Genomic DNA, 27,088 nt, shown 5'->3' on the forward strand with positions numbered 1-27,088 from the left:
CCGAGGACTGTGAAACAACTTCAAAAAAGTATAACATACATGTAACGGGAGTGCCAGAAGAAACAGAGAAAGAACAGAAGAAATGCCTGAAACAATAAAGACCGAGAAGGTCTAGGGTAGTGAAGATACCCAGTATGGTATTTTAATGGTGAGTGCATGTCATTATATATTTGTCCAAACCCAGAGAATATGCAACACCAAGACCAAACCCTAAGGACAACCCTGGACTTTGAGTGATTACAACATATCAGCATAGGTTAGTCCTTGGTAAAAAATGTACCAGTCTGGTGGGTGATGCTAACGAAGAAAGAGAATGCACCCAGTGTGTGTGGGTAGGACTGGATATGGGAAATCTCTGTGTCTCCCTCTCAATTTTGTTGTAAACCTAAACTGCTCTTAAAATTAAAAAAAAAAAAAAAATCCTATGGAACACATACACTTTAGGGTCCAAGAAAAGAAAGAATAAATGAAGATATCAGAGGAGAAGTAGCCAGAAGCAGGAAGAGAACAAAAAAAATCGAGCAATTTCTTTTCAATGTTATCTCCCATGCCACAATACTCCAAACAGAGCTGTTATGTAAATAAGTACATTATATTCTTGCTTTAATGCTTTTTCCCTCCCCCACCCTTCTTCTTGGTGTGACCCACCCATCATCTCCACCTGTGAAAACCATGCCCACTTCCAAAGGCCCATCTCAAGGACTTCTACTCCATGCTTTTCCAGATTTTTCTCAAAAAAATATACACTTTCTCATCTGAAACACAAGAGCAGTTCCATGATTCGGTGTAATATGCCATGACATGCCTTGTATTAGACACATAGAGCTGCATATGCCCTACTAGATGGTAAGTTCACGGAAGTCTATGCTTGTTTTTTCATTCTGCTCCATATTCAGTACAGTGCTCTATATATAAATAGGAACTTTAAAACATTAGGTGGTTTTTTTTTTTTTGTTTTTTAGGTGTGTTTTGTTTTTAAATGAATGCTCAACAACGCCCTTAGGAACCTAGGCGTATTTCCCAAGCCCTTGAAGGAACCAAGTAAAAGAAAATAAAAGAAAAATGAAAACAAAACAAAGCATCTAGTTAATTTTAAAAATAGTTTTTAAATTCCATAAAAATTCCTATACTTCCCTAATTAAGACTTCAAAGAAATTTTAGGAACTTAGGAGATATAAAAATAAAGGTCAGTTGGCAAGGATTAGCAATTAAAGTGAAAGGCTCTCAAATATTTTCTATCAATTATTTGAAACATTTTCAGGATCAAGGCAAAATATTCCTTCATCTTAAAAAGGTTCTCTTTATCAACTGAGTTTAATAGCCTTATAGTTTCAGTCCTCCAAGGCTAATAACCCTGTAAAAAGACTGGCAGGTAGGAGTAATAAAAAGAAAGTTATCAACACTTGTTAGTACCAGTACTATGTCAATGCCATGAGCAAAGTCAAGCCAGGCCAGACCCAGCAAAGCCAGGATAGAAAGCCCAAAGGAAATATGGGGGTGAAAAGTAGTCTTTAGGGTGAGTTAAGTAAGGTAGGTTCTCCAGCCATGCTTAAGATAACACTCAAAACAGAAGTCAAGATGATTCAGAACAAATACAGGAAAAAAGCAGGTATGAAGTCCTAATGAAAGAGCTGACATCAATGCCCAAAGGATTACAACTAAAATTGAGGTCAGTCACAGAAACACAGTTCAAGAATGTAACCAAAGAGATTCTTTTAGAGTCCAGGGCTCAAAACTGAACATGAGTTCAAAAACAACTTAGAATTGTGCCTAAACATGCTCAGGAGTGAACGGGAGTTGAGACTGATGGGCTCTAGCCCAGTCCGCTGCACTGTGGGACCTAAGTAACATAATCAAAGCTGCCGTCTCATGTATAAAACAGGAATACCACCTGTCCTGCCTATCCCAAAACAACATTGCTGAAGATAATGTGAGACACCATAAATGCTTTATAAACATGATGTTACAATCAACATATGGTGGGGTTATCCTGAGGATAAGAACATTGTACCTTACATCTCCCTGATGTAGCATAGCACTTTACCACCTTAAGGGCACAAGAACAGCTTTCTGGAGAAAAATAGTCTTCTGAACACCATGTGGTGAGTGACTGCAGCATTTACTTCTGGGAGATATTCTGACAGGCCAAACATTGGATAGGTGAGTAGGAAAATTTAGACTATTGGATACAATTCTTCAGATATGAGTAACTGGGAAAGCCAGGAACTTCTACTAAAAATGAAAAGAGAAAACAAACAAAAAAAAAAAAAAAAAACCCAGGGGCATCTGGGTAACTCAGTTAAGCTCTAACTCTTGACTTCAGTTCAGGTCATGACCTTAAGATTGTGGGATCAAGCTCCACACTCAGCATGGAGTCTGCTTGAGATTTTCTCTTTTCCTCTCTCTCTGCCCGTTCTCCCACTTGTGCTAAATAAATAAATAAATTTTAAAAATTAATAAATTCTAGAAATCAAGGAAAGAGTCAATGAGTTTTATTTTAAAATAAAATAAAAATAAAATTTAAAAATATTGTTAAACTGGGATCCCTGGGTGGCGCAGCGGTTTAGCGCCTGCCTTTGGCCCAGGGCGCGATCCTGGAGACCCGGGATCAAATCCCACGTCAGGCTCGCGGTGCATGGAGCCTGCTTCTCCCTCTGCCTATGTCTCTGCCTCTCTCTCTCTCTCTCTCTGTGTGACTATCATTAAAAAAAAAAAAAAAGTATATATATATATATATATATATATATAGTTAAACTATTATTTCTAAAGAAAAGACAAAAAAAATCACTTAACTCTAGGAAAAATAGAATTATGTCAAAGTCTCTGTCATGTTACTAGAAAACAAGGTGCCCCACACATAAAGACTTAGCATGATAAACCGAATTGAAATAGATCAAAGCTTTACTAATAGCACAATCCTTGGCACAATACTTGGATCAATTTAATAGCCACTTAAGTGAAGTGAGCAAGACATAGACAAAGGGCATTACAGTGGAAAGTAGACTGTGGTAAGACATAGAGTGAGTTAATTATATGGCCCCATTTGCCTAGGACACTCCTCATTTATGCCTGTCATCCTGGTGTAATTATTAAAGTGAAAGGCTCTCAAATATTTTCTATCAATTATTTGAAACATTTTCAGGATCAAGGCAAAATATTCCTTCATCTTAAATAGGTTCTCTTTATCAACGGAGTTTAATAGCCTTATAGTTCTCCAGGGCTAGTAACCCTGTAAAAAGACTGGCAGGTAGGAGGAGTAATAAAAACAAATACTCTCTTTTACTTTCAAAAGTATGCCAGTTTGAATGATGAATTATATGTCACCTTATCCAAAACAACAACAATTATAAAAGGCAGATAGAATTAATATTACAGTAAAGGTACAATTTTATTTAATTCCTTTGTGAAAGAGGAATAGATAGGTTTTGTACACTGAAACTCAGATTTTTTAGGAGATGAGACAATATGCGAAGTGTGCTAAACTCTCAAAAAAATATATTACATAAATGCGATGCCATGCTGTGATCCGAAAATGCCTGGGGGAGGAGAGGAGCAGGACTGGCTGTACAGTCAGGCTGAACTGAAGCAGTACAGACACAGATCCTGATTCACACCCCTGCTGCTCTTCCCCCTTCCAGTGTGTAACAGTATTTAATACGAAACTCCTTTTAAGGAAAATGAAAAACTAATGTTAACAGGAATGGGAAAGGGCTTTTTTTAGTGAAAACGTTTCAGATATTCTGATATTCTGACTAAATAAAGTGGAAATCATTTGGAGAAGAGGGGCAAAAGATTTACTAGTGGAAGCAGGGGTTGTAGTAACTTCCCAGAAAAGAGGCCAAAGGTATTGGGTTGAATGTTTTAAGGTCATAAGATGATTTCAAAAGTTTTTGCTATAGATCATTCATTCTCAGTTTATAAACTGGTAGTATCTAAGAGTGTGTGTATTTGCCATTTGAAACACATCTTTCCACAGAAACTTACTTTAAGTACCTACCTACTTACTGCAGTACAAAAGCCCACTTAATCCATATGTACTGAACTAGATAATACCCATGGTGTTTCTCAAATGACATCCCACTAAAGACACATCAAGAAGAGGGTATATCCATTTAATACATCAGAGTCAGAGGGGGAGAGGCAAGACCATCTGGATGGCAAGACATGGTAGGGTAGGAGTAAGTCTTCTGGTTTCTATGGTGGTTGCTTTGAGGAACAAGAAAATACATGAATAGAAACAGGCTAGAAGAGGGGTGCCTGCGTGGCCCAGTCAGTTAGGCGTCCAACTCTTGATCTCAACTCAGGTCTTGATCTCAGGGTTGCAAGTTCAGGCCCCATATTTGGCTCCATGCTGGGCATGGAGCCGATTTAAAAACATTTTTAATAAAAAATATAAATAGATGGATGGATGGATGGAAGGAAGGAAGGAAGGAAGGAAGGAAGGAAGGAAGGAAGGAAGGAAGGAAGGAAGGAGTCAGTCTGGGAGAATCCGTTCTTACCAAATATCATAAACAGAAAAATAATAGCAGTTGGTAAATTAACTGGAAAAGCAAGACACAGAGAAGGAAGCCCAGTAAAGAGACACTACAATTGTCAAGACAAGACATAAAGAGCCTGGATATTCAACTAAACAAGTGCTGAAGCAAGGAAACAAACTTAGAACTCAAGAAATATCCTAAGTACAACTATAAAATAATAAAGACACTTTCTCAAGATCTGTCTCAATAATTTAAACAAGGATTCTTAACCAGTCTAGGTTACAGAATCATTTTACTTTTTAATGAAAGCAAAGAATCCTCCTCCCACCAAAATACATGCACACCCTGCTTTCCAGTAACAATTAATATATTACTATAATAATTACTGTGTCACACGTTTACAACTTCCAGTAGAGCATATTAAGAAAATTTTAAGGTAGAACTTGGGCAAAGTGAAATCACAAAGTACAGGGGCAGGAAACAAAATCTTTTATAAGATCATTACAATAGCCAAATATAAATAATTTGCCTGAAATTATAATAACTGCTATAAAAGTATAGTCCAGGGACACATGGGTGGCTCAGTGGTTGAGCATCTGCCTTTGGCTCAGGTCATGATCCTGGGATCAAGTCCCACATCAGGCTTCCTGCAGGGAGCCTGCTTCTCCCTCTGCCTGTGTCTCTGCCTCTCTCTCTGCATATCTCTCATGAATAAATAAATAAAATAATTTTAAAAAAAGAAAAGTATAGTGCAAAAACAACTCTAAGACTTATTAAAGGATAATGTGGGCATCAGAATCACCAGAAGACTTGTTAAGATACAGATTTCTGGGCCCCACTGCCACATTTCTCATTCAGTAGGTGTGGGATGGGTCCTGAGAATTTGCATTTCCAAAAGTTGCTGCTTTGTCCAGGGAACATACTTTGATTTTTAGCAATCTCTCTCTCTGAGAGCTCCCTCCCACTCTGAGGGAAGCTCACTGCCATATTACGAGCTGCCCTGTGGAGAAAGCCATGTGGCAGGTTAACTGTTACTTCCAACCAACAACCAGTGAAGACCCGTGGGGCCAAGAGCCACATGAGTAGGCGCTGAAGTGGATCCACCACGTATCAGGTCTTGAGGAGATTACAATACCAGCTGACATCTTAATAGCTTCAATGAAAGATCCATAGCCAGAAGACTCAGTTGAGCTGCACCTAGATTTCAGACCCAAAGAAACTGAGATGATAAACATACGCTGCTGTAAGCCACCAAGTTTGGGGCAGGGAGGGAATTTGTTACTTGGCAAACGATACTATGTAAGTTAAAATCTTAACTTAAAATGTTCAGTAAAAATAAATAAATACATGCATTTATTCCTTTGGAAATAGTACTCCACATAATTCAAAACTCATTGATACTATTTTAAAGAGGTTTTTCTAACCCTACTTTTGCCTACTGTAGCAATTCTCCTTGTTTCACACACACCCATCTATGCTGTTAATGAAGTCTTCTAAGAAGTGTATAGACAAATGATGACAGAAGTGCTTTTCAGGCATATTAGCTAAATGTAAGAAAAACTGAAATACCAGGTACAACCAGGTTTTTAATGTAAGTTGGTTTTAAATAATTAATTAATTAATTAATTAATTATATATGTGTGTATATATATATATCAAACTGATAACATAAATTAAAACTACTTATTCCACATGACATCAGTAAAAGGTAAGCGCAGATTAAAAGGAAGAAAAATTAGGAAAAAATGATTTTTAAATTTTTCTTTAAAAAGAGGAAAAGTAAAAACAAATGAAGTTCATACACACTAGAAACTGTAATAAAGTTTTCAGTCACAAAGCAGACAGTAACAATATAAATTCTCATTGCTTCCTACACTGTGTTCAGGCCAATGAAACCATTCATTTCTCTTATTTAAAGTATTTCTTAATCAAGTACCTACACCTTCCAAAAAAAATATCTTCAATATTGGCAGAACTTGACTGTAATCAAAAACTCAATCTAAACAGGTCACAGATTGAGCATACACTGACATATAATCTTTTTTGATAGTGGGCCAGAAGACAATGACCTGAAGAGCAAAAGCTTAACATCCTGTCTAATACACTCATGTCCTCTATTTTCAATTTGAGAATAGCTCTGAAAAACTGCCAAATATTTACTCTCTTACTTGTCCAAGTACTGCATACAATATACACTTTAAATGTTACCCTCCCAATGAGGCCTACTGAGAGCATATTATTCAAAATTACAGCTACCCATCATCGATCTGTCCTCATCCCCCTCTTTCCTGCTTATTTTGTTTTTTGTTTGTCTGCCTTTTCACAAGCATCCAACAGAATGTCCACTTAAGGGCTTGAAGATTTATGTGGGACTCTGTTTTGTATTTGAGTATCCAGCATAAACAGATCTTCAACTATAAACTCAATATTAAGTGCATGAATAAATTAGAAGAGTAAATGCTTTCTTATATGACCAAAAACAAAAACAAAAGCAGAAGCAGAAGCACTAAAGAGGAAAAAATTAAGTTTTCAAGTAACATTTTCAAATGCTCAATATTTTTCTAAATTTTAAAAAAGTAACATTTTAAGCCAAAAATCACAAGAAATTAAGTACTTTAATTTTTTTAATTTTAAGGTTTCCTATTAAACTCATGAAGTTTTCTAATGATGATTGCTAGAAGCCCATAATGATATTACCATTTACTTCTTTAAAGAAGAGACACTTCAACAAGAAACACAAATCAAGATGTAGCTATGCTGAACAGAAGGCACTGAAATAGTCCAAGAACCACAGAATTAACAACTCATCCCTTAAAGCCTACAACATGCCACAGTCTAAATCAGTACCTCCAATACAAATCAATTTAATCTATACATGGGATGTTACATTTTTTAGAAGTCACATTAAAAAATAAAAAGAAACATGTGACTTTAGTTTTATATCATATTTTATGTAATCCAGTATGTCCATAATACTATCATTTCCAACAGGTAATCAATATTTTAAAGTCTAAATATTTTAATTTTCTCATATTCAAAATTTGAAATGTATTTTACACTTATCTCAATTTTAAGCTCCCAACAGCCAAATATAGCTAGTAGCTACCATACAGGATGCTGTAAGGTACTAATAAAATATAAAGACATACCTTATTTGCTTTTGAAAATTAATATTAGAAGAAATACAGAGAGAAGAATAACATGTCCTATTTCTAAACATTAAAGCTCACCTATCATACTCACAGAGTTCTAAGTTCTTTTAACATAAACTTTACATTTTAACATATAAGGTTTTTAATTCTAACTTTTATTATAAAATGTTTAGAATTCCACTGAAATTTAAAAGACTCAAGATGTATTCCACTGAAGTATAAATTATATAGCCATGCTTCCTTACTTTGGCACAGTAATAATGATAACACTTCACACATTTGAGCATTTAATATCTGATGATGAGGTTAAAAAGATTAAAATAACTTGTAATTCGAGGAACTATTATGCAATCAGATACATTTAAATAGGCTGTCAAATACCTGCATAAGCTTACTTAATCCTTCTCTGTCTATATATTATACACAAGTTTAACAGATCTTTCCTTGGAAGGTATTTTTAATAATTAAAAAAATGTGAATTTTTGCTCTTTTTTTTTTAGATTTAAATGTTTCTGTAATTGTGATATGATATTGTGATATTTGGTCTTTGTCCTTGGTTCCTGGCACAGAGCTCTTCAAATCCTTGGAAGTTCCTGACTGTAAGGGGGGTATTTTGCCCCTTTTGATCACACCTGAGTTCATGCTAAAAGAGGACTTGGAACAGGGCCTCTCAATCACCCTGGGATGGGGCTACTCAGCAGAAAGACCAAATGATTAGAGGGTTAGGATTTTCAGTCCCACCCACCTGACCACTGAGAAAATTGAGTTCTATAAAAACAGAGAAATCTATTCCATGCTTTTTCCTCTTAGCTTCTGGTGTCACCAGTAATCCTTGCCATTTCCTGACTTGTGGCTCCATAACTCCAATCTCTGCCTCCACTGTCATAGGTTCATCTTTTCCCCAGTGTCTGTGTCACCATGTGGTACTCTCCTCTCTTACACAGATACCAGTCCTATTGGATTAAGGGTCTACACTACTCCAGTATAGCCCTATCATAACTAATTACATCTGAAATTACCCTACTTCCAAATAAGATCACAATCTAAGTTACTGGAAGTTAAGACTTCAAAATATGATTTTTTGTGGGGGATACATTTTAACCTGTAACTTGGACCTTTACAAAAAAAGTCTGATGACACCTGATTGAAAAGAATTAAAACTAGGGAGAAGTAGGTCTAGAAGTGCTACTGAACAGTGAGAGATTGTTCACTGTTCTCTCACTGAGGAGGGGAGCTGGGATTTTATTTTAGACAAACTAACTTGAAAGCAAAAGAGCAAGCCCCCAAAAAACAGTCAAGAAGAAAACAATATATGTAGGTCAGGAATCTGCACCGGCTTAGTGATGCAAGAATCAACTGCAGCCTACCAAAGGATGAGCATTCCCAAGGTAAACCTGTTACAGAGGAGGTCAAGAATTAACCTTTAGAGAATGCTACCATTAGTTAACAATGTGATTAGAGAATGTCACTGTTACGTAACTTTAAATAATGATGAAGAAAAATGTAATTTAGTATCATATAAACTAAAAGAGAAGCATCTCAATCATGACAAATTTAAGAAAGAGATTGAAGAGGCCTAAAAAACCAACAAGGGTCTTGGCTAGAGTAAGACTCCAACCAAATAAAGAAAAAGACTTCTATTGAGAAACTAAGAGGGATCTACACAGATGTGAAGGGGAAAATGATAATGCTTATGAAATAAAACATGATTTATTTGTACAGTAGGTACAGATTACATGGATGACCCCCAATAAATCACATCTCCTGGCATTCATGCCCTTATATAATCTTCTCCCACCCAGACTGTGAGCTAGCCGAATAACTTGTTTTAAGCCAATTTGATATTAACAGGCACTGGCAAGCAGAAGCATGACAAGCACTTTCACACAAGAACTTGTTTTCCTGGAACACTATCCCCTGGAAGCCAGCTGCCATGCTGTAAGGAAGCTTGAGCTAGATTCTGAATGATGAGAGGTCACATGGGGAGAGACTGCAAAGGCTGAGAGGCCATTATTCCAGCCCCAGCAGAATGCAACCTCCACAGTAACCTCAGCCCATAAAAGAGAGGAATGGAAAATGTACCCAGCCGAGCCCAGTTAACCTAGAGGATCAGGAGAAATGATTAAAAAATAAATAAAAATTTAAAAAAAGACTGTTGTCATCCTAAGCCACTAAGCTTTGTGGTGGTTTGTAAAGCAGTGACAGATAATAACCAATAGAACAGGATGTATGCTTGATAAATGCAAGAACATGAGACTGAGGATTCTTATAAAAGTGGGAAGACTTGTATATGCATGAAGAAAAAGGAAAACCATGTAAATACAATTGGTAAAATTAGAATGCAAAGAGAAAAACTAAAGATACTAAAGATGAAGTGGAGTCACATGATGAATAATGGGAAAATTTAAGAGAATTAACAGGGAAAGCTTTCCACCTACTTCATCACTTTCATCTACTTCAATTCCACCATCTTTGTCGTCATCCATCTGTTTATGTATTGTCTGAAGAGCTTCCAGACTGAATCTGTCTTCTTCTGTGAAGCATGGTGGACTCAGTGACAGGCAGGGATCTGAAACAGAATAAAAGGGGCCATCACTAACTCACTATACCAAAACACAGGACTATAGTTAAGAGAATATAATTTAAAAGAAAAATAACAAATTAAATTTCAGACTAAGTCAAATCAAAAGGTTTTTAAAAGTCTAGCAGAGTCACCGAAAGTATAATATATGAACACAACTCACTAAAAATACGTAACTTAATTCAATGAATTATTAGGCAATTACAACAAGTAACTCCAGTACTGACTTCAAGCTGCCTGCATTCTTCACATCTTGAACCACTTTCTTTTTTTTTTTTTAAGATTTTATTTATTTATTCATGAGAGACACACAGAGAGAGAGAGAGACAGAGAGAGAGAGAGAGAGGCAGAGACACAGGCAGAGGGAGAAGCAGGCTTCATGCAGGAAGCCCGATGTGGGACTTGATCCTGGGACTCCAGGATCACGCCCTGGGCCAAAGGCAGGCGCTAAACCGCTGAGCCACCCAGGGATTCCCACTTATTCCCCCTCACCAAAAATAGAACCCCTTCCTAAAAAACAAAAACAAAAACAAAAACTAAAAACCACAGAATACAAAGCCCTATTTTTGAAGAATTCAGTTTAATTAAAATGTGAATCCTAGGAAAATACCTCAGAGAATACAGAGAAAGGGATATACAGAAGAGTCACATGATACTTAGAAACTTTTTTTCACTTTTCTATTTAAAAATCAGAGCCTACCCATATGAATACCTTGTAAAATACATAAATTTAACAAGGCAAAACTGAAGAAAAAGACTGAATTTTTAAAATCATATTCTTCATTTTTTTTAATATATATTTATTGGTTAAACCTGTTTGTACGGTAAATATATAAATTTCTACATTCAGGCTTTCAAAACCTAACAACTAACTTAGAGACAATTTAAGGCTTTTCGAAGCTTAAAATTGAATTAATAAAAGTTACCTGTTGACTCAAATAGCCTATACACTAAAATGAAAAAATTCTGCCAAAATTTCACTTACACCCTATCTGACCGACTGGAGGACTGATGAAGTTCAAGGACTTCTAACTATTTTACCAGGTCACTAAAATACCCTTTTTAACATCATCAGATCCACATGTATTCCAGAAATAGACATAGCCTGGTCTTCTCAACAGTAGTTAAAAATCTACTTTATCATTCTGGCCCTGTTATAAATTAACTGCCTGATTTTGTATAAATCACTTGTCCTTGTGTCTTAGTTACCACACCTCTAAAATAAAGTAGTCAAGATGTGTACTAAGATCTACTACAGTTAGAATGGCCTAAGAAATAATCTAATTCTGTGCTTAGGAAAAAAAATTGCAAGAAGCCACTACTGGAAACCAATTAATGGTTTTTTGGTGTTTGTTTGTTTGTTTGTTTTTTTAAATAATGCAAATCTGTATTACCTGCATGTTCCAGTTGTAACTCATTTTGGGAAGTTAACATTTTTAATAGTTTCAATTCAAAATCTAATTTTAATTTCTTTAGTCTTAGAAGAAAAGCAAAGAGAAAAGGAAACTTTAAAAGGGGAAACGCAATCCTAAATTATATGGTGCGTGTCTATGTGTGTGTGGTGTGTGTGTGTGTGTATTTAAAACTCTAATCAAGGTTTGCTAAAACCTAAGAACTTACAGGCACAATGGTCAATTATGATCCCTACTTCACAAAACAACCAGAACCCTGATATTCCTACAAGTTCACATTCATTTGTACTTATTTTGAATGGATGTGAAGTAAAAGATAAGCTCCCACGTTACCATAATACATGGAATAAAGAGGACCTGAATACAATATGTTACTGCCTCCAGCAGACCTATTTTTTTACATATTTCATTTTGCTAATAAATATACGAAGTGAAAATGTTATTGCAATGATTATACAAGGGTTAGCATTTGATTAAATAGGCTTTGTTGTTAACTGTGTCAAACTCTAAAAGAAGTGAATGATGAAGGCTCTAAAAACTTTATAAAGCTTTAAAAGAAAATTAGGAGGAACATATGATCTGAAAAAATTCATATAAAAATAAAATTGGTATTTTTGTACTTAAAATTAATTTATTTAATAAAACACTACCTTTGGAGGTCTGTTTCAGGATGTAACTTCTCCAGAAGAGTTTCTGTACAATACCTGTACTATCTTCTAGGGATTAGTTCCTTCTCTAAACACTAGTCCATCCACTCAACAAACATCTATTGATCATCTACATGTGTCAGGCATTGGAAATACCATAATGAAAAAAGAAATAAAAATTCCTCACTAGCAGCATAGTGGGGAAGGTGAGTATAATAAGATAAATAAGTAAAAGGTAGAGCATGTTAGCAGTGGTAAATATTAAGAAGAAAAATAAAGAGCAGATCTGAAATGCCAAGGAACTTGAAATCTGATTATATTTTATTCTCAAATCATTCAACCTAAGTCCTCTTTTGATGTTGTACTTTATCAATTTCTAACTGCTTCATGGGTCATTTTGCCTACACAACTGAACTTATGAAAAAAGCAGGAACCATGTACTATTTCTCATGCTCATAATACTCAGGACTTAGCTAGGCAATTTTATGTCTCTGATAAATTGTTACTTCATACAGTAACTCAATTATAAACTTCTAGGCTTCTATACTGTGCAAACTAATGACAGGCATGAGGAATTAAAAGAGATATTAAGAGTATCCTATACTCAAAAAAGCTCACAGTCTAGTGAGAAGGGAAGCATGTGGACTACTATATTAGGTTAGGAACTGACTGAACACACTACTTGCATGGTGTTAGAGGAGATGAAGGGAGGAAATGCCACTGGTTAGTATGTCTGGAGTACAAAGAATATATGGAAAAAAGAAAAGAGATCAAGTAAAAGATTGGTAAGAAGGGGCCAGATCTCTAAGAGTCATTTTCCAAACTAAGGAATTTGAATTTTTATACTGAAAACTATGAGAAGCCCATAGATTTTCAAGAAGCCTAACACAAGCAGATTCGCTATAGAAAGATCATTCTGGTGACAGTGGAAAATAGAATGGAGGCAAGGCTAGGAGGCACAGCTGTCAGGAAGTGCTACTGTAATCCTAGCAGCATGCAATACTCCCTGCCTCCAAGGAATGGAGGAGGGAAATGATGAACATTGCTCTAGGATTTGGTGTTTTGCCATGCTGGAGCAGAAGGAAAGGAAAGATAGGAGTTGAAGTTATGGCAAGAGGATCCATTTCCTTAAATAAAATCTTATCTCCTTTTGGTACAGTGATGTAAAGACTACAAATCTAACTTAGAATAGTTGAGAATTCTGAACCCCATTACCTGTTCTAATGTCTTTTTCACTTCTTTCTCAATTGTTTCCCTTCTAGGTTAATTCAGCACAAGTCATCATTTTAACTCAAATTAGCTGACCTAAATTTATTTTCAAATACATAATCTATTACAAAAGATCTGTGTATATAATGAATCTGGTATAATGGTTTCAAAGACAACTGCCAAAATACCAAAATGGTTCTCCTTTGCCAACATCTCATTGATACCTACATTACCTACCCAAAATGCACCAGTGCATATCATGTACTCCATAACCAGAAACATGTTTCAGATATCTAAACTGAATTTATTTGTTCAGTTAAACATGATATGGAGTTCCTAATAATGTGCCAGACCCAGTGCTTGATGCTGGACAGCCACATGACAAATTTCCTCTGCTCCATGCCCTCACTTCGTGTTAAATGCAATATAGTGTGACAATCTTTTAGCATTGTACAATGAGCATTCCTTTCTTTTCTCTGAATCAAGAACAGCACTTTCTACTAAAGAAAAAGAAATCAGCCGAAATAGAATAAAACTAACCAAAGTCAGCAACCAACACCACTCTTAAATTCCAGCTGGTCTTCCTCTCCTCGAGGCCAAACAAATGCTCGGTCTGATTCTGCAAAAATAAAGTTTAATGAACTAAAATTATTTCACCTCGGGCCGACTGTGTGGCTCAGTCGTGTCCGAATCTTGATTTCGGCTCAGGTCATGATCTCACAGTCATGAGACTGGGCCCGTTAATTGGGGTCTGCACTCCACGTGGAGTCTGCTTGAGATTCTCCCTCTCCCTCTGCCCCTCCCCACTCTTTCTCTCTAAAATAAAATCTTAAAAAATTTAAATGATTTTACCTAATAAGAAACACCTATTACATTCTAGAACCAATGCTATTTTATGTTCATAACTTAATTCCTACAACCCAGTGTAAGACACATATTTTCTCCATTTTTCAGAGAGGAAAGGAGATTCATGAGTAACCTGCTCAAGATCACATCCCCAGAAACAGCAGAGCGAGGATTCAAATGAAGTCTTTGGGACTCCAATCCATGCTTCAATGTCAATATAATGAAAGTAAATGGTTCGGTGTCCCAACATCAGAGGAGAATAAAATATTGCTACCACAGATACTGTCAGGACCTGAGGAGCTGAGAATACCAGGAAACATAAATGTGTCCCACAGAAGGGGATCACTAGACAGTCCATGAACAATATTGAGAATCTAGAATATATATCTATACTTCCTACATTACCTTTTTCATAACATCTCCACTTCAAGTCACACTCCTCTTGAACAAACCTTGATAGCAAGTTTATTACCACAGTGACTGACATATTTATTGAATGATTTAAATATGCATAAATATTAGAAGTCAAATAAATGAATTTCTGAATATAAATTATTTATCTAGCAAATATATAGATGCCAGACTCTAGGTTAGAAGCCAGATATACAAAAAGTAAAACAAGTAAAGTTAAATATGGCAAGTGCAATGACAGATGTATAATAAATATATAATGGTTGCAAAACTAAGGGAATAGTACTATCTAGGACTAGCAAGAAAAAATTCAAGGAGAAGTGATATTTACATTTATTCTTAAAAGTGAGCAAGTGTTCTCTAGGAAGACATGCAGAGGCAGGAACATAATCTGCTAATAGTTATTATACTAACAAAATAATGGTGACAATAATTACTAATTACAGTGTGTCTATTATATCCAACTACATATAAATTACATATTATACATTTGACTTTCCTAGAAAGTAAGCACTATTATTCTCACTTAATTGAATAACTAAGAGAAAAAAACTGACAAGATCAGTGAGGGCCAGATTATAAAGGAATTATTCTCAAAGTGAAAATAAAGGAGAAAAATTATTAATACACACTTAATAATAAATATTACTCACTGAAAGCTCCTGCTTATAGTTTCCTTGGCCTGCAAAGTTCATCTCCCAAATCCACCCAGTTGGGTAACTGCTTTCATTCAAAGTCAAATTTGTTTCTCCTCAAAGGCTATCTTATTTCCTTATCTAAAACAGCCTTTGCTTTGATTCCCTCTACTTCCTGTATTGTTCTTCAGAGACTGTATCACAGTGCATTATATTATATATTTATGTATTTGCTTACTGTCCAACTCCCCCACTGTAACGCAATCACGAGATTATAGGCTTTTGTTCTGATCACTGCTCTTTCCTAAGTGCCTAGAACAGTGTCTGGCCCACAGCAAGTGCTCAAAAAACATTTGTTTACTTAATCACTAACCCAGTTGGTTTTCAATATAAATGTATGAAAGACAGAAACCTTTCAAGAAATTACATGGCTGATGAGAAAACTAAAATGTAGAGAATGACAAAACTTTTTACCTTTATGACACTATATTAAATCTACTTAGTAGAAATCTATTAACATTACTGACTGCTTCAATTAAAATCATTCAATGGCCCCCTAGAACCTAAAGTCTATTTACTCATCATAAAATATTAATGTTTAAATATCTATTGAACAAAATATAGAACATATTATCCAATAATAATCAAGGGAAACTTTAATAAAATATTTAAGATGATCTTTCTCAAGGCTTTTACACTCACAATAAAGATGAGACTTTATAGGGGAAAAGACTAAGCAAATTTTATTGATTACTATATATTATTACTAATATATATTATATGTATATTATTATTATTATACATTATTACACCTAATAAATAATGATGCCTGACTTTAAATGTAAGCAATTACATTTTTGGTGGCATTAAGAAAGAGAAATTGGATTTTAATAAATGGGATTAGAAAAAAGAAAAAAACAAGAACTCAAACAGGCAGTAAGAAGAGCTCTGGGACCCACAAAGAGTAGTTTGACTAACTGACGGATTCTCAACTGAAAGCGCCACTCAGTGCTTTGCCTTCCCCCTCCCACTCACCTCTCTACACTGCTGCTATGGACAGCCAGTTGGAGGGGTATGGAGACCAAGAACGTTAAGCAACTAGAATGCATGGGGCCAATTCCACAGAACAGACAACGCCTAGTCCTCAGCTATGCCAACAGTTGCCCCAAAGAGAGAAAGAAAACACTGGCTGGCAACTGATGGATGGAGGAGCAGCAGGATATGAATCTGCAAAGACAGCCTGGAGTTATCAGTGAAGGACAACGAATCTCTGAAAGAGGTGTCTAAAAGAAGCCATTGATTTTTTAAGTAGAACTGTAACATAACGACAAATGTAATAGAAATTACAACTTCTATTTTGTGTAGTGCTTTCAAGGTCAAAATATGTTTTCCCATATAGTCAGTTTTATTTTAATCTAGAGAAGAAACCACAGCTTTAGTTTACATACTTGTTACCAATGAGTATCTGTTCCAACAGTCCAGGCAGGAAGTAAAAGAATAGAAGCCACAATCATGGCAGTGAAGATAGAAAGAAAAGGTCATAGGGAAGTAACAACTGAATGTAATCAAAGAAAGGGGACAAATATGATTGACCTTTCAGACCTACAAGTCCAGGCAGAAAAAAAAAAAAAAAATGCTCGGCCCAACCAGACAACATAGTTACAAAATGTGTTAAATGGGATTACATTCCATTCAGCCTTCCATATTTAAGAGGAATAAATATTAAATATTTATGCCATATCCTTTATTTTCTCGTCCCGTTCAATTGATGTATGTAGAGAATATGGTTTAGAAACTAAGAAAACAAGAGCTTCAGAAGTAACTGCAGCTGAAAAAGTAAATCCAGTCTTTAGAGCTAGTTCCTCCTATAATGCCCTTAAGGTCAGCAAATTTCATGCAGAAAAGAACTAAGAAGGGGAGCCAGCCAACTCTTAATCACAAACCAATGACTGTAGCCCATTAACCATGTGCAACATCACAAACTGCCAAGAACTTGGCTTACCATACGGGCAACTATTTATGCGTCTCATGATTAGGATTTTCTTAATTACCACCACTGAAAGAAATTCTTTAAATAAATATTGTTTGTATTTAGTACTTCCATTAATAGTTCAAGCATTTAGCAAATCAAATACTCCAAAATCCAAGTACTTTAAGAATAAATGTCCTCTGAAATCCTGAGAGATAATTCTTTGGTGTCGTTTTTCAATAAACTAATGATATGATTCAAACTCAAAAGTAAATAATGTGTTCTGTCTTCTGATATCCTCTTTAGGGCAGAGTCTGTTTTATTCCCCTTATATTTCCAGTGTCTAACATACCACCAACACCTAGCATATAGTAGGGTTAGTGGATGTTTCTCAAAAAAATCTAATAAATAAATAATAAAGGCCACTGTACACCTTTACTAGAGAGAAGTTAGCTTCAACCCATTCATTATCTGTTATATTGTCTGGTATACAGGTATTCAAAATATGCCAACATTTATTAAAAGCATATTAAATACCAGAACAAATAAGAAAAAGTTGTAACTAGTATATACAATGCTATTTATCGATGCTATAAAAATGCAAGTGGAAGAACTCTAGAATCTCTAATATTTAGTCGTACAATTAAAGTTCACCAGTTAAAGAAAACAAGCCTTTACCAATAGAGGGCTGAGAAACCACTGCAGATGTACCTAATTATGCCCTTAAGTGTTCACTGAACTGAAAATAAAAGGCCTTTACTTTAAACCACTCCTGACTGATGACTGCCTCTTGGAGCTTGCAATCTCTTTCATCACTGACTTTGTATAAAAAGTACCTATTAATTAGCCTCGACTCTTAAAAAAAAGAAAGAAGTTTCCCGATTATTAGCTAAAAAGTGCCCCCACCCACCCAAAAAAAAAAAAAAAGCCTCGCACTATACCTTCCAAATGTTTTAAATAGACCATCTGATATAAACTCAGTTACCGAGGTCCCTTCATCTTTTCCAGGAACATTTTTCTATTTATCATCTTCTGATTATTTCACTTCCACTTATTCCCCAACCCACAAAAAGCATCTTGTCATTGCCACCTCAAACAAACAGTTCCTGCTAATCTCAAAGAGCCTCTCTAAAGGCAGGAGAGAGGAAAGAATGCCTCTGCCTTGAAACTATCAATAATATGAAATTCACTTACCAACACACCCCTAATCCAAAAAATATCTATATTTATATTCATGGTTAACCAATACATCCCATCAAAGCATTTAAATAAATGAGGAGTATTCATGCAGCTATATTTCTCTCTGCATTCACTGACAACTGCCTATTTCCATTGTGTTTTAGAAGTTCCTAGAAAGCAGTAATAGACCTTTTTATAACATTAGCGGCATCTATCATATGTGGGAAAATAATGTTGACTAGGTGCAAAAAAGAAAAAAAAGGTAAACAAATGCACTGATTTATTGACTACTAGTTTCCCAGGGTATTATAAACTAAAATTTCAAATATCGATATTATGTGCACAGAAAAGTGCAATAACTTTGCTTACTTTTATTTAGTGAGGGAAGACTATAATTCAAAATGACAACCAGAATACTGTGAATGCATGCACCTAAGGACACTGACTTGTATACTTAAAATGGTTACATTTTACATTGTATGTATATTTTACACAATAAAGAAAAAAAGGCTATACCCAAATACAAGCTATAGAGACCAAAGATCATTAACACTATCTTACCGGTATCAATATTTTGAAAGAGAATATTGTTGTTATTGTCTAACATTGATCTAAGAGCAAGACACTGTTTCACTTCTCTCACAGTGCAAGAACTTGATAACCAAGTAAAAAATTAGTATCCCAATTTTACAGAAAGAAAAGTTGAGGAGTCTGCTCAAGGTAAAGAACTTTTTGTTTAAAGATTTGAGAGAGACAGAGAGGGGAGAAGGTGGGGGAAGAATCAAGCCAACTCCGCGCTCGGCACAGAGGCCAACACTGGGCTCACTCTCATGACTCTGAGATGAGACGTGAGCTGAAACAAAGAGTCAGAAGCTTTACCTGACTTCACCACCTAGGCCCCAGGAAAAGAACTTTTCATTCCTTCTCATCCTGCCACTTACTGTACAATCTCAGGAAAGTTATTTAACTTCTTTGCCGTAACTCCTGATCTGCAGAAAGGGATTAATAGCAACTTTTGCAAAGTCAATGTTAGAATTAAATGAGACATCTACAGATAAAACACCTAGTACAGTATGTGGCACATATTTGGAACTCAGCAAACAACAAACACTCAGTAGATACCTATTACTATTATCCAGAAAGGTGAAGGCATTAGCTAATCAATGGCACAACACCAAGTCTCCTGCAATCTTAGTCTTTCTATAATATTACTATTACCTTAACAGATATCAAAAACATTTTTCTCAAAAAAAAATAAATAAAATAAAAAACCATTTTTCTCAATTATACTTAACTCTAATATCTTTTAGTTGATTCTAAAACCAAATACACCCTAAAAGATATGGAGAGAAGATAAAAAGGGAATTGAGCACTTATTGGGTAATATATGCCAGGTGCTTTACTTGGTTATCTAATTCAACTTCTCTCAACAACGCTGCAATGTTGGGATCATGCTTCTTCTTTCTATGATGAATAAATCAAATTCTCATATGCAGAGCAATATGCCCAAAGTCAAAGAGCTGGTTATCTATTTGGTTGAAATTCAAAAGAACTTTATGTTTCCCCATCTCCCATAATACATCAAAAGAAAAAGACCTCCTATTTCTAAAAATACCCTGAAAGAATAATATTCTGAAAACAAATTCCAAAACAAGAATTCTAAAAGCAGGTTCATTAAAAGCAGTACTTATTACAAGTATATAATCTCCAAAGATTACTATATTGAAAAAGAAAAACACTTCATTTAGGTATAGGTCTTACTCTGTACTTATAGGATTAGTTTGTTTCTGCAAATAATTATTTTAGAAAGTTCTTACTGTTTCTAGGTGACAACAAATTCACACTTCCAACAGGGAAGCAGAACTCACTGCCCTACCAATTTGGTTTCAGCAACAAAAATGGGTAATTCCCCTTCCATATACTGTTCCATAATAATGGAAGAAAGATTTACAAAGCTATACTTCATTCAGTGAAAGAGGTGAGCACCAGACATATGTGCGCTTATGATAGTAGCCACAGGAGAGAAATGTGGCCACAACCAAAGACTTGAAAATTAGGATATCTATAAATCAAATATTTCTAAGTTGGGAAATGCCTATACAATGTAGAAAGAAATAACCAGCCAACCATTTCTCTTATGGAAATCACCTCCAACAGCCACTGGTTTTGTTCTGTTTTGGGAAGGGGAAGTCTCGTAAAACGCTCCACATATTACGGGTTTGCAAATTCAGCTTCTAACACACAGAGCTCCTAAATAATAATGTGTAGTCACAAAGCTTATTGAAATCCTTATGGTAATTAAAACAGAATTAAGGTATCTCTAAATTTTGAAGAAATTATCTTCCCAGAATTTTTTAAAGCCTCTTTTTCCCCTGAGGTTTTGTGAATTTTTATTTGCTAATAAACACTGAGCACCTACCATATAACAGATTCTGTGGTCATTTTTAACATGTTAATTCTAATTTTTACATTAATAAAAAACATAATTATTACTATCTGTATTTTTAAAGTAAGCAAACTGAGACTGAAATAGTTAAATCACCAAAAGACAGTCTGCATTTTAAATTTATTCATCTGGTCAGATTCACTGTTTTCTTGCACTGTGTATCTACTTAGAGTTGCAGATAATATTCGTGAGAACTGGCAGTTATACATGGATGAACTATGGAGATTAAGTGTGTCAGTGCAAAGAAATCCTGAAATAATTGAGTACATAATAACATTTTAAGTATGAACTCACAATGAAAGTAAACCTGGTATCATAAAAGTCCTGAGAGCAAAGGTAACGGCTCTCCTGATTCACCACTGAAGCCCTGGAGACGTAGATATACATTTATATCATCTAATCTACACCTCTATCTAACTTATGAATAATTCAATTAAAAAGCCCAACATCGGGGGTTGTCAATTTTATCCAGAAAATTGTTTTTGTGTTTGCCAACATTTGTTTCTTTTGTCCTTCATGTCAGATGGCCAATCCCCATACCTTTCATTTCACTCACTGCTTTTGTATACTCTAAAAATTCCACTGATCATTTTCTAATGCTAAGATATTTACAGACAAAATAGCCTCTTTAAGACATCCAAAAGGAAGCCTCCACACCCCCTGCCCTCCAACCAAAAGACATGGAAAAGCCGCAGAGAGAAACTGGAGATATCAGCATTTGTTAAGGAGCCTACAAAGGTCCTCACACAAAAAAAAAAAAAAAAAAAAAAAAAAACAGATTCAGGCAAAGCATCTGTTTAGTAGTTTATGAGAGAACTGGCAGCTAATTCTAAAGATCATTAATTTCAGTCTCCAATATAGTCTTTTCTATCTATCCTTGCACATGATTTGTTCGCACCACGTAGTTCTAACAACTATTTCTGCTTGACATACGTAAGCAGAAGGCAGTGAGTTCAGAATTGCAGAGGTTACTGGAGATTCCTCACATGTAGCGGACACTGCTCCTAATCGGCCTGGCAAATGTAAATCCTTCCCAGAGGAACCTCTGTACCCTAAGTGTCTACTTCAGCTCTTCAGTTGTAATGGTGTGCTGTCATCTAACAAATCAACTTTCAGGGGTTCTCACTAAACCTCAGTTTTACTAAAGGTAACACTGAAAGTAATGAAATGATTTAATCAATACATCAAAATACATGCACACAGATTAATACTGACTTTCCTATTCAGAGATTTCTCCCTCAGGAAAGAATATATACTATCCCCAACCATTCTTCCACTGTCTAGAATTCAGGGTACTCATGACTCAGCTAAAAGAATTACCCCCAAAGAATGTGCAGTGTCTTCTGCATATTCTATTAAAATGGTTTAATTTCTTCCAGTTAGGGTAGATTTAAACTTTGGAAACTGCTCGGGGAATCAACTGGAAGAATATCATTTCTGCTCCAAACAATGTATCAGGTACCAGTAAAGAAAAAGATTTTCTCATGTGGCCAAACTTCAATTCATTAACCCTCAAACTTATTTTTATATTTTTTAAAATATGTCATTAATACCTTATTTTTAAATAACTGTGATCTAAACAATAAATGCATGATAATGTAAGTTCCTGGAGGGAGAGTATTAAGAGATAAAAAATTGGCCTGAATATAGTCAACTGAGCCAGATATTTAGCAATTCAATACAAAGATAATACAGATTTTCATTTCTTTTGAGATCGTAATTCATTTTATTTCATAAATTTTCCAAATTTTCATTTCTCAATTTGAACTAAAACCAGTATCAATAACTGATTTAATTATGTGTCTTGTTCATATTCCCATCAACTAGAATACCACCTGGGAACACAGCAAGCACTTTAGTATTTACTGAATGAGTGAATCAGCATAGAAACTGAATGAGTGATCATTGATTAAGCTGATTTAGATTTATTTATACCAAAAAATTTTCTCTTTGCATATATATCAAATCAACAAAATATAACCAAGCCATTGAATGTGACAAAGTACCATTCACTTCAGCTGACAATAATGCCATTCTTATAATCAATCACTCAGGACCAGAAACTCTAAGGTCACTTTTTTTTTTTTCCTAAGATTTATCTATTTATTTGAGAGAGTGAAAGGAAGAGAGCATGCGCACGTGCGAGCAAGTGCACATGAGCAGGGAGAGGGACAAGGGAATGAATTTCAAGTAGAGTCCCTGCTGAGCACCAAGCCTGATGTGGGGCTCAATCTCAGGACCCCAGAGATCACGACCTGAGCCAAAATCAATTGAGCCACCCAGGCCCCCCTAAGGTCATTCTTGATGACAACCCTCAAACATATAATATCCAACCACAGAAAATCTGTTGATTCTACCTTCAAAATATTATCCAGACTCTGCCCCATTCAGAGTCACCATCATCTCTTGTGGAGACTAGTCCCTCATCCTTTAATGTCTTCTTGCCCCTCCTTTCATAGCTAAATCCATGGTCACTTATAATTACCCCCCTGCAAACACACTTAAGACCGTGACCCATTTCTCACTTCATTATACTTGGTTAGCAAAGCCATAACCATGGTAAAAATCTAGTTCTCCACCTACTCTGTACCTACACCTATGCATCTAAACATGGCTGAGCATGATGCCTTAAGTCCCTAACCACAGACCTCAACTGCACCCTCAACTTGACCAGGCAATCACACTCTAACTCCCTGGTCAATTCATACTCCTACTCTATTTCACACCTTCTTAATCCTCACTCTTACTATCTTCTCCTTATCCTCATTCACAGCAAAGACTCTGCTTTCTGTACTTCACCAAAAGAAAAAAAATTTACACGAAGCATTCAAAAGAGAACCATAAACTCATATCATGCACTGAACAACCTCCCAATATCTACACCTCATACAGAGTCTCTTGCCTGTAGCCACAGATGAATTATCGAAGTTTCTACATGTCTATCCCTACATTCATGAACCAAATCTCAGCTCATTTGGCCCTTCAAGAGCACTCTTCCAGAAATTCACCTAACATTTTGCTCTCAATGAATCACTACCATCAGAATATAAATATTATTTTTTCTCCCATGCTTTAAAAAAAAAGGGGGGGGGGCAAAACATTCTCAACTCCACTGCATCAGTACTCCATTTCTTTGTTCCCCTTTGCAGAAAATCTCCTTGAAAACATTGCTAATTTACCATCTCCAATTTCTCTCCCCCCTTTCTGTCTTAATATACACTCCCATCAGGCTTGAGCACTCACTACTCCACTAAAAGTCTCCTAGTCAAAACTACCAGTAATCTCTACCTTACTAAATCCAATGGTCAATTCACATCACTCCTATTTCTTGGCCTGTCAGTAACCATCTGCCACAGCTGATCATTCTCTTCCTTATTCAGTTTCCAGGACAACATAATATTCTTGCTCTCCTCCTCACTCACTGCAGCTTCTCAGTTTTCTCTTCCAAAGGGTATGAGGAAAAAAAAACAAAAAAAACAAAAAAAACAAAACAAAGGGTATGAGGAAATTGTGGGGGATTTTGGTTATATTCATTACCTTGACTGTGGTGATGGCTGTACAGGTGTATACATGTTAACACCAAATTGTACACTTTAAATAAGAACCATTTATTATATGCCAATTATACCTCAAAAAAATCTTTAAAAAAAATCCTGTCAGCTTTCACATATCATTCCTAGTTTCAATGATCACTCACAGATCATGAAAATAAGATAGTTGTATTTAAACCTTAGAATGAAAATATCCTGGCCACTGAGAACAGTTAATTCCTTTCTCAGCCTATTCTCTCTCAATAACCTATATCTACCATTTTCAATTAATTATTGTCCTAACAAAAGAGAGAATCCAATGGGTGGTGAAGAGTTTGACTTTCTATGGTCATCTATTATCACTGCAGGATCAGAAATAATCGCTGCCTTGTTTTTTTCTCCAAACATAACATTCCAAAATGTTTTTTTATTTTTAGCCCTCTCTACAAGTCTCAGTGAAGTTTAGCCTTCAAAACTATGAACATGCCACTTTCTTATTTACTAGCAGTTATATGTCCTATCTTCTATCTTTTCAAAATTTTATATCCCTGTCTCAATTAACATCTACCTATATCAGGTATTTTAGTAAATATTAATTAGAAGTAATTAAGTAAATAAAATGGTATTTGAGGCATATAAAGAAATAAACCCATTAAAATATTTTACAAAAATCAAACACCTATGTGTTGAGAAGAAGGGGTGTATGTGTGTAAAATATTGAGCTAGCAAGAGTTTGTGGCAATTAACTGTTCAAGGAGCCACTATATTTATGTCACAACTCCAAGCATGTAGCAGAACTAAGTAACAGTAAGAGACTCAGGGAGACATGGCTGGGGCAGTGTCAGATTTGTATTTTGTACAGAATATGCAGTATTGTAAAGTATATATGCAGTAGCTGCAGAATGTGGTTTTAAGGACAGCAGATTGGAGGCAGGGAATCTAGTAATTTTATCTCAAGCATGGGCAGCCCTGGTGGCTCAGCGGTTTAGCGCCACCTTCAGCCCAGGGCAGGATCCTGGAGACCCAAGATCGAGTCCCACGTCGGGATCCCTGCATGGAGCCTGCTTCTCCCTCTGCCTGTGTCTCTGCCTCTCTCTCTCTCTCTCTCTCTGTCTCCCATGAATAAATAAAATCTTTAAAAAAAATTTTTTTTATCTCAAGCAATGAGGTCTAAACCAAGGCTGTACTAATGAGGTGAGATAGAATGAGGCAGATTGTATAAATATTACAAAGTAAATTTTACTAATTCCTAGAACTCTCCACTCTTTCCACCACAGTCTGCAGCCTCCATTAAATAGAGATGTCATCAACAGGAAAAGATCTTATTCATTATCAAGCAAAAAGGTAACTACGATTTTCCTTTATATTTTGTAATTTTAGAGAAAGATACTCTAGAGATACATAAATTTCTAGATGATTAGATACTGAAAACTAAACTTATTATTATAAGCTATTTTTAGGGGGGCCCTATTAACAACGGGAAGACTGTTCTTATAGATAATCCAAGAAAACTCCACCTACCATAGGACAGACTGGAACATGCAACAGCTCCTTTCCACCTCAGGATATGAGGAAAAGACACGAGGCAAGGTGGCATCAAATAGGTAGAAATTGGCCAATGAGGACATGTTGTCAAAAAGACTGACAATCACTGCATTCTTTCTGTATACAGAACTCAATCAGACATTTCTAAGAAATGATTTAGAATGATCTAGAATGCAATGAAAGAAGTCATTCATAAAATGGTGATCATTTTAAGTAATACTAATACTTGCTTCCTGAAATGACGTCACCATGTAGATCCTATACTGAAAAGTCATATTTACATTATTACCATAATTCAGGCATAAATTTAGATTCCACCTAGAGAAACAATTGTGTCATTGAAACATATAATTTCTATACTAAATGTGGCTATACTTTTAACAAGAGCAAAGCTCTTTGCAGATCAGCACTAGGTCAGTCTTCTAAATACAGACTTTTCATTCTCACTATTTTTGACAGGGAAGACAAATGTGTGAGAACAATATCTGTACACTGTTTGATTATTAAAAGCTCAAGTCCAGGTCCTCCCACCCCCATCCATCTCTCCACCACTGCCATCAGAGGTAACTTCATCATTCCCCCCACAGCCTTCCTCTAATGGTGTCCCTACCTCTAGTACCACCATTCTACAAGTGTGCCGTGTTTTATGGCCACTGTATCTTTTCAGAATATGCCACTAGTCACATCACCCATCCTGCTGAAATCCTCAGGACCTCCCAACCCCCCAAAGAATAAAGCCCAAACTTCACAGCATGCAACACAAGACATAATCTGATCCCTACAATTTCACTAGGGATTCATCCTCTCTGAAAAGCCTTCCTGACCTTCCTAACAGGTATTTTCAATTCTCCACTCCAGTTTATGCCTAACTATTACAACCTATCAACCCAAATTCTCCCTAAGTAATCACACCACCACCAATTCTAGTCAGACCTGAGCTCAAATCGCAATTCTACTATTTATTAACTATGTAATCTTTAGAAAACCTCTTAACATCTTTGGTTCTTTGCCATCTCAGCTGCAAAATTAACATTAAATATTCACCCTC

At 35.7% G+C, this 27,088-nt stretch overlaps 1 protein-coding gene across 5 annotated transcripts in view; it reads right to left on the bottom strand.

Moving 5' to 3' along the window:
- STIM2 (stromal interaction molecule 2) overlaps nt 1–27,088 on the bottom strand; it is a 140,537-nt gene that overhangs the window by 68,967 nt on the left and 44,482 nt on the right. For all 5 annotated transcript variants that reach the window (XM_035714393.2, XM_025437145.3, XM_025437142.3 and 2 more), the window contains exon 2: nt 10,069–10,199. In XM_035714393.2, coding sequence (XP_035570286.1) covers nt 10,069–10,116 — 48 coding nt within the window. In that variant the 5' untranslated portion in view covers nt 10,117–10,199. The remainder of the gene's footprint in view (nt 1–10,068; nt 10,200–27,088) is intronic.

Source organism: Canis lupus, chromosome 3, assembly GCF_003254725.2.
Source record: "Canis lupus dingo isolate Sandy chromosome 3, ASM325472v2, whole genome shotgun sequence".
NCBI lineage: Eukaryota > Metazoa > Chordata > Mammalia > Carnivora > Canidae > Canis > Canis lupus.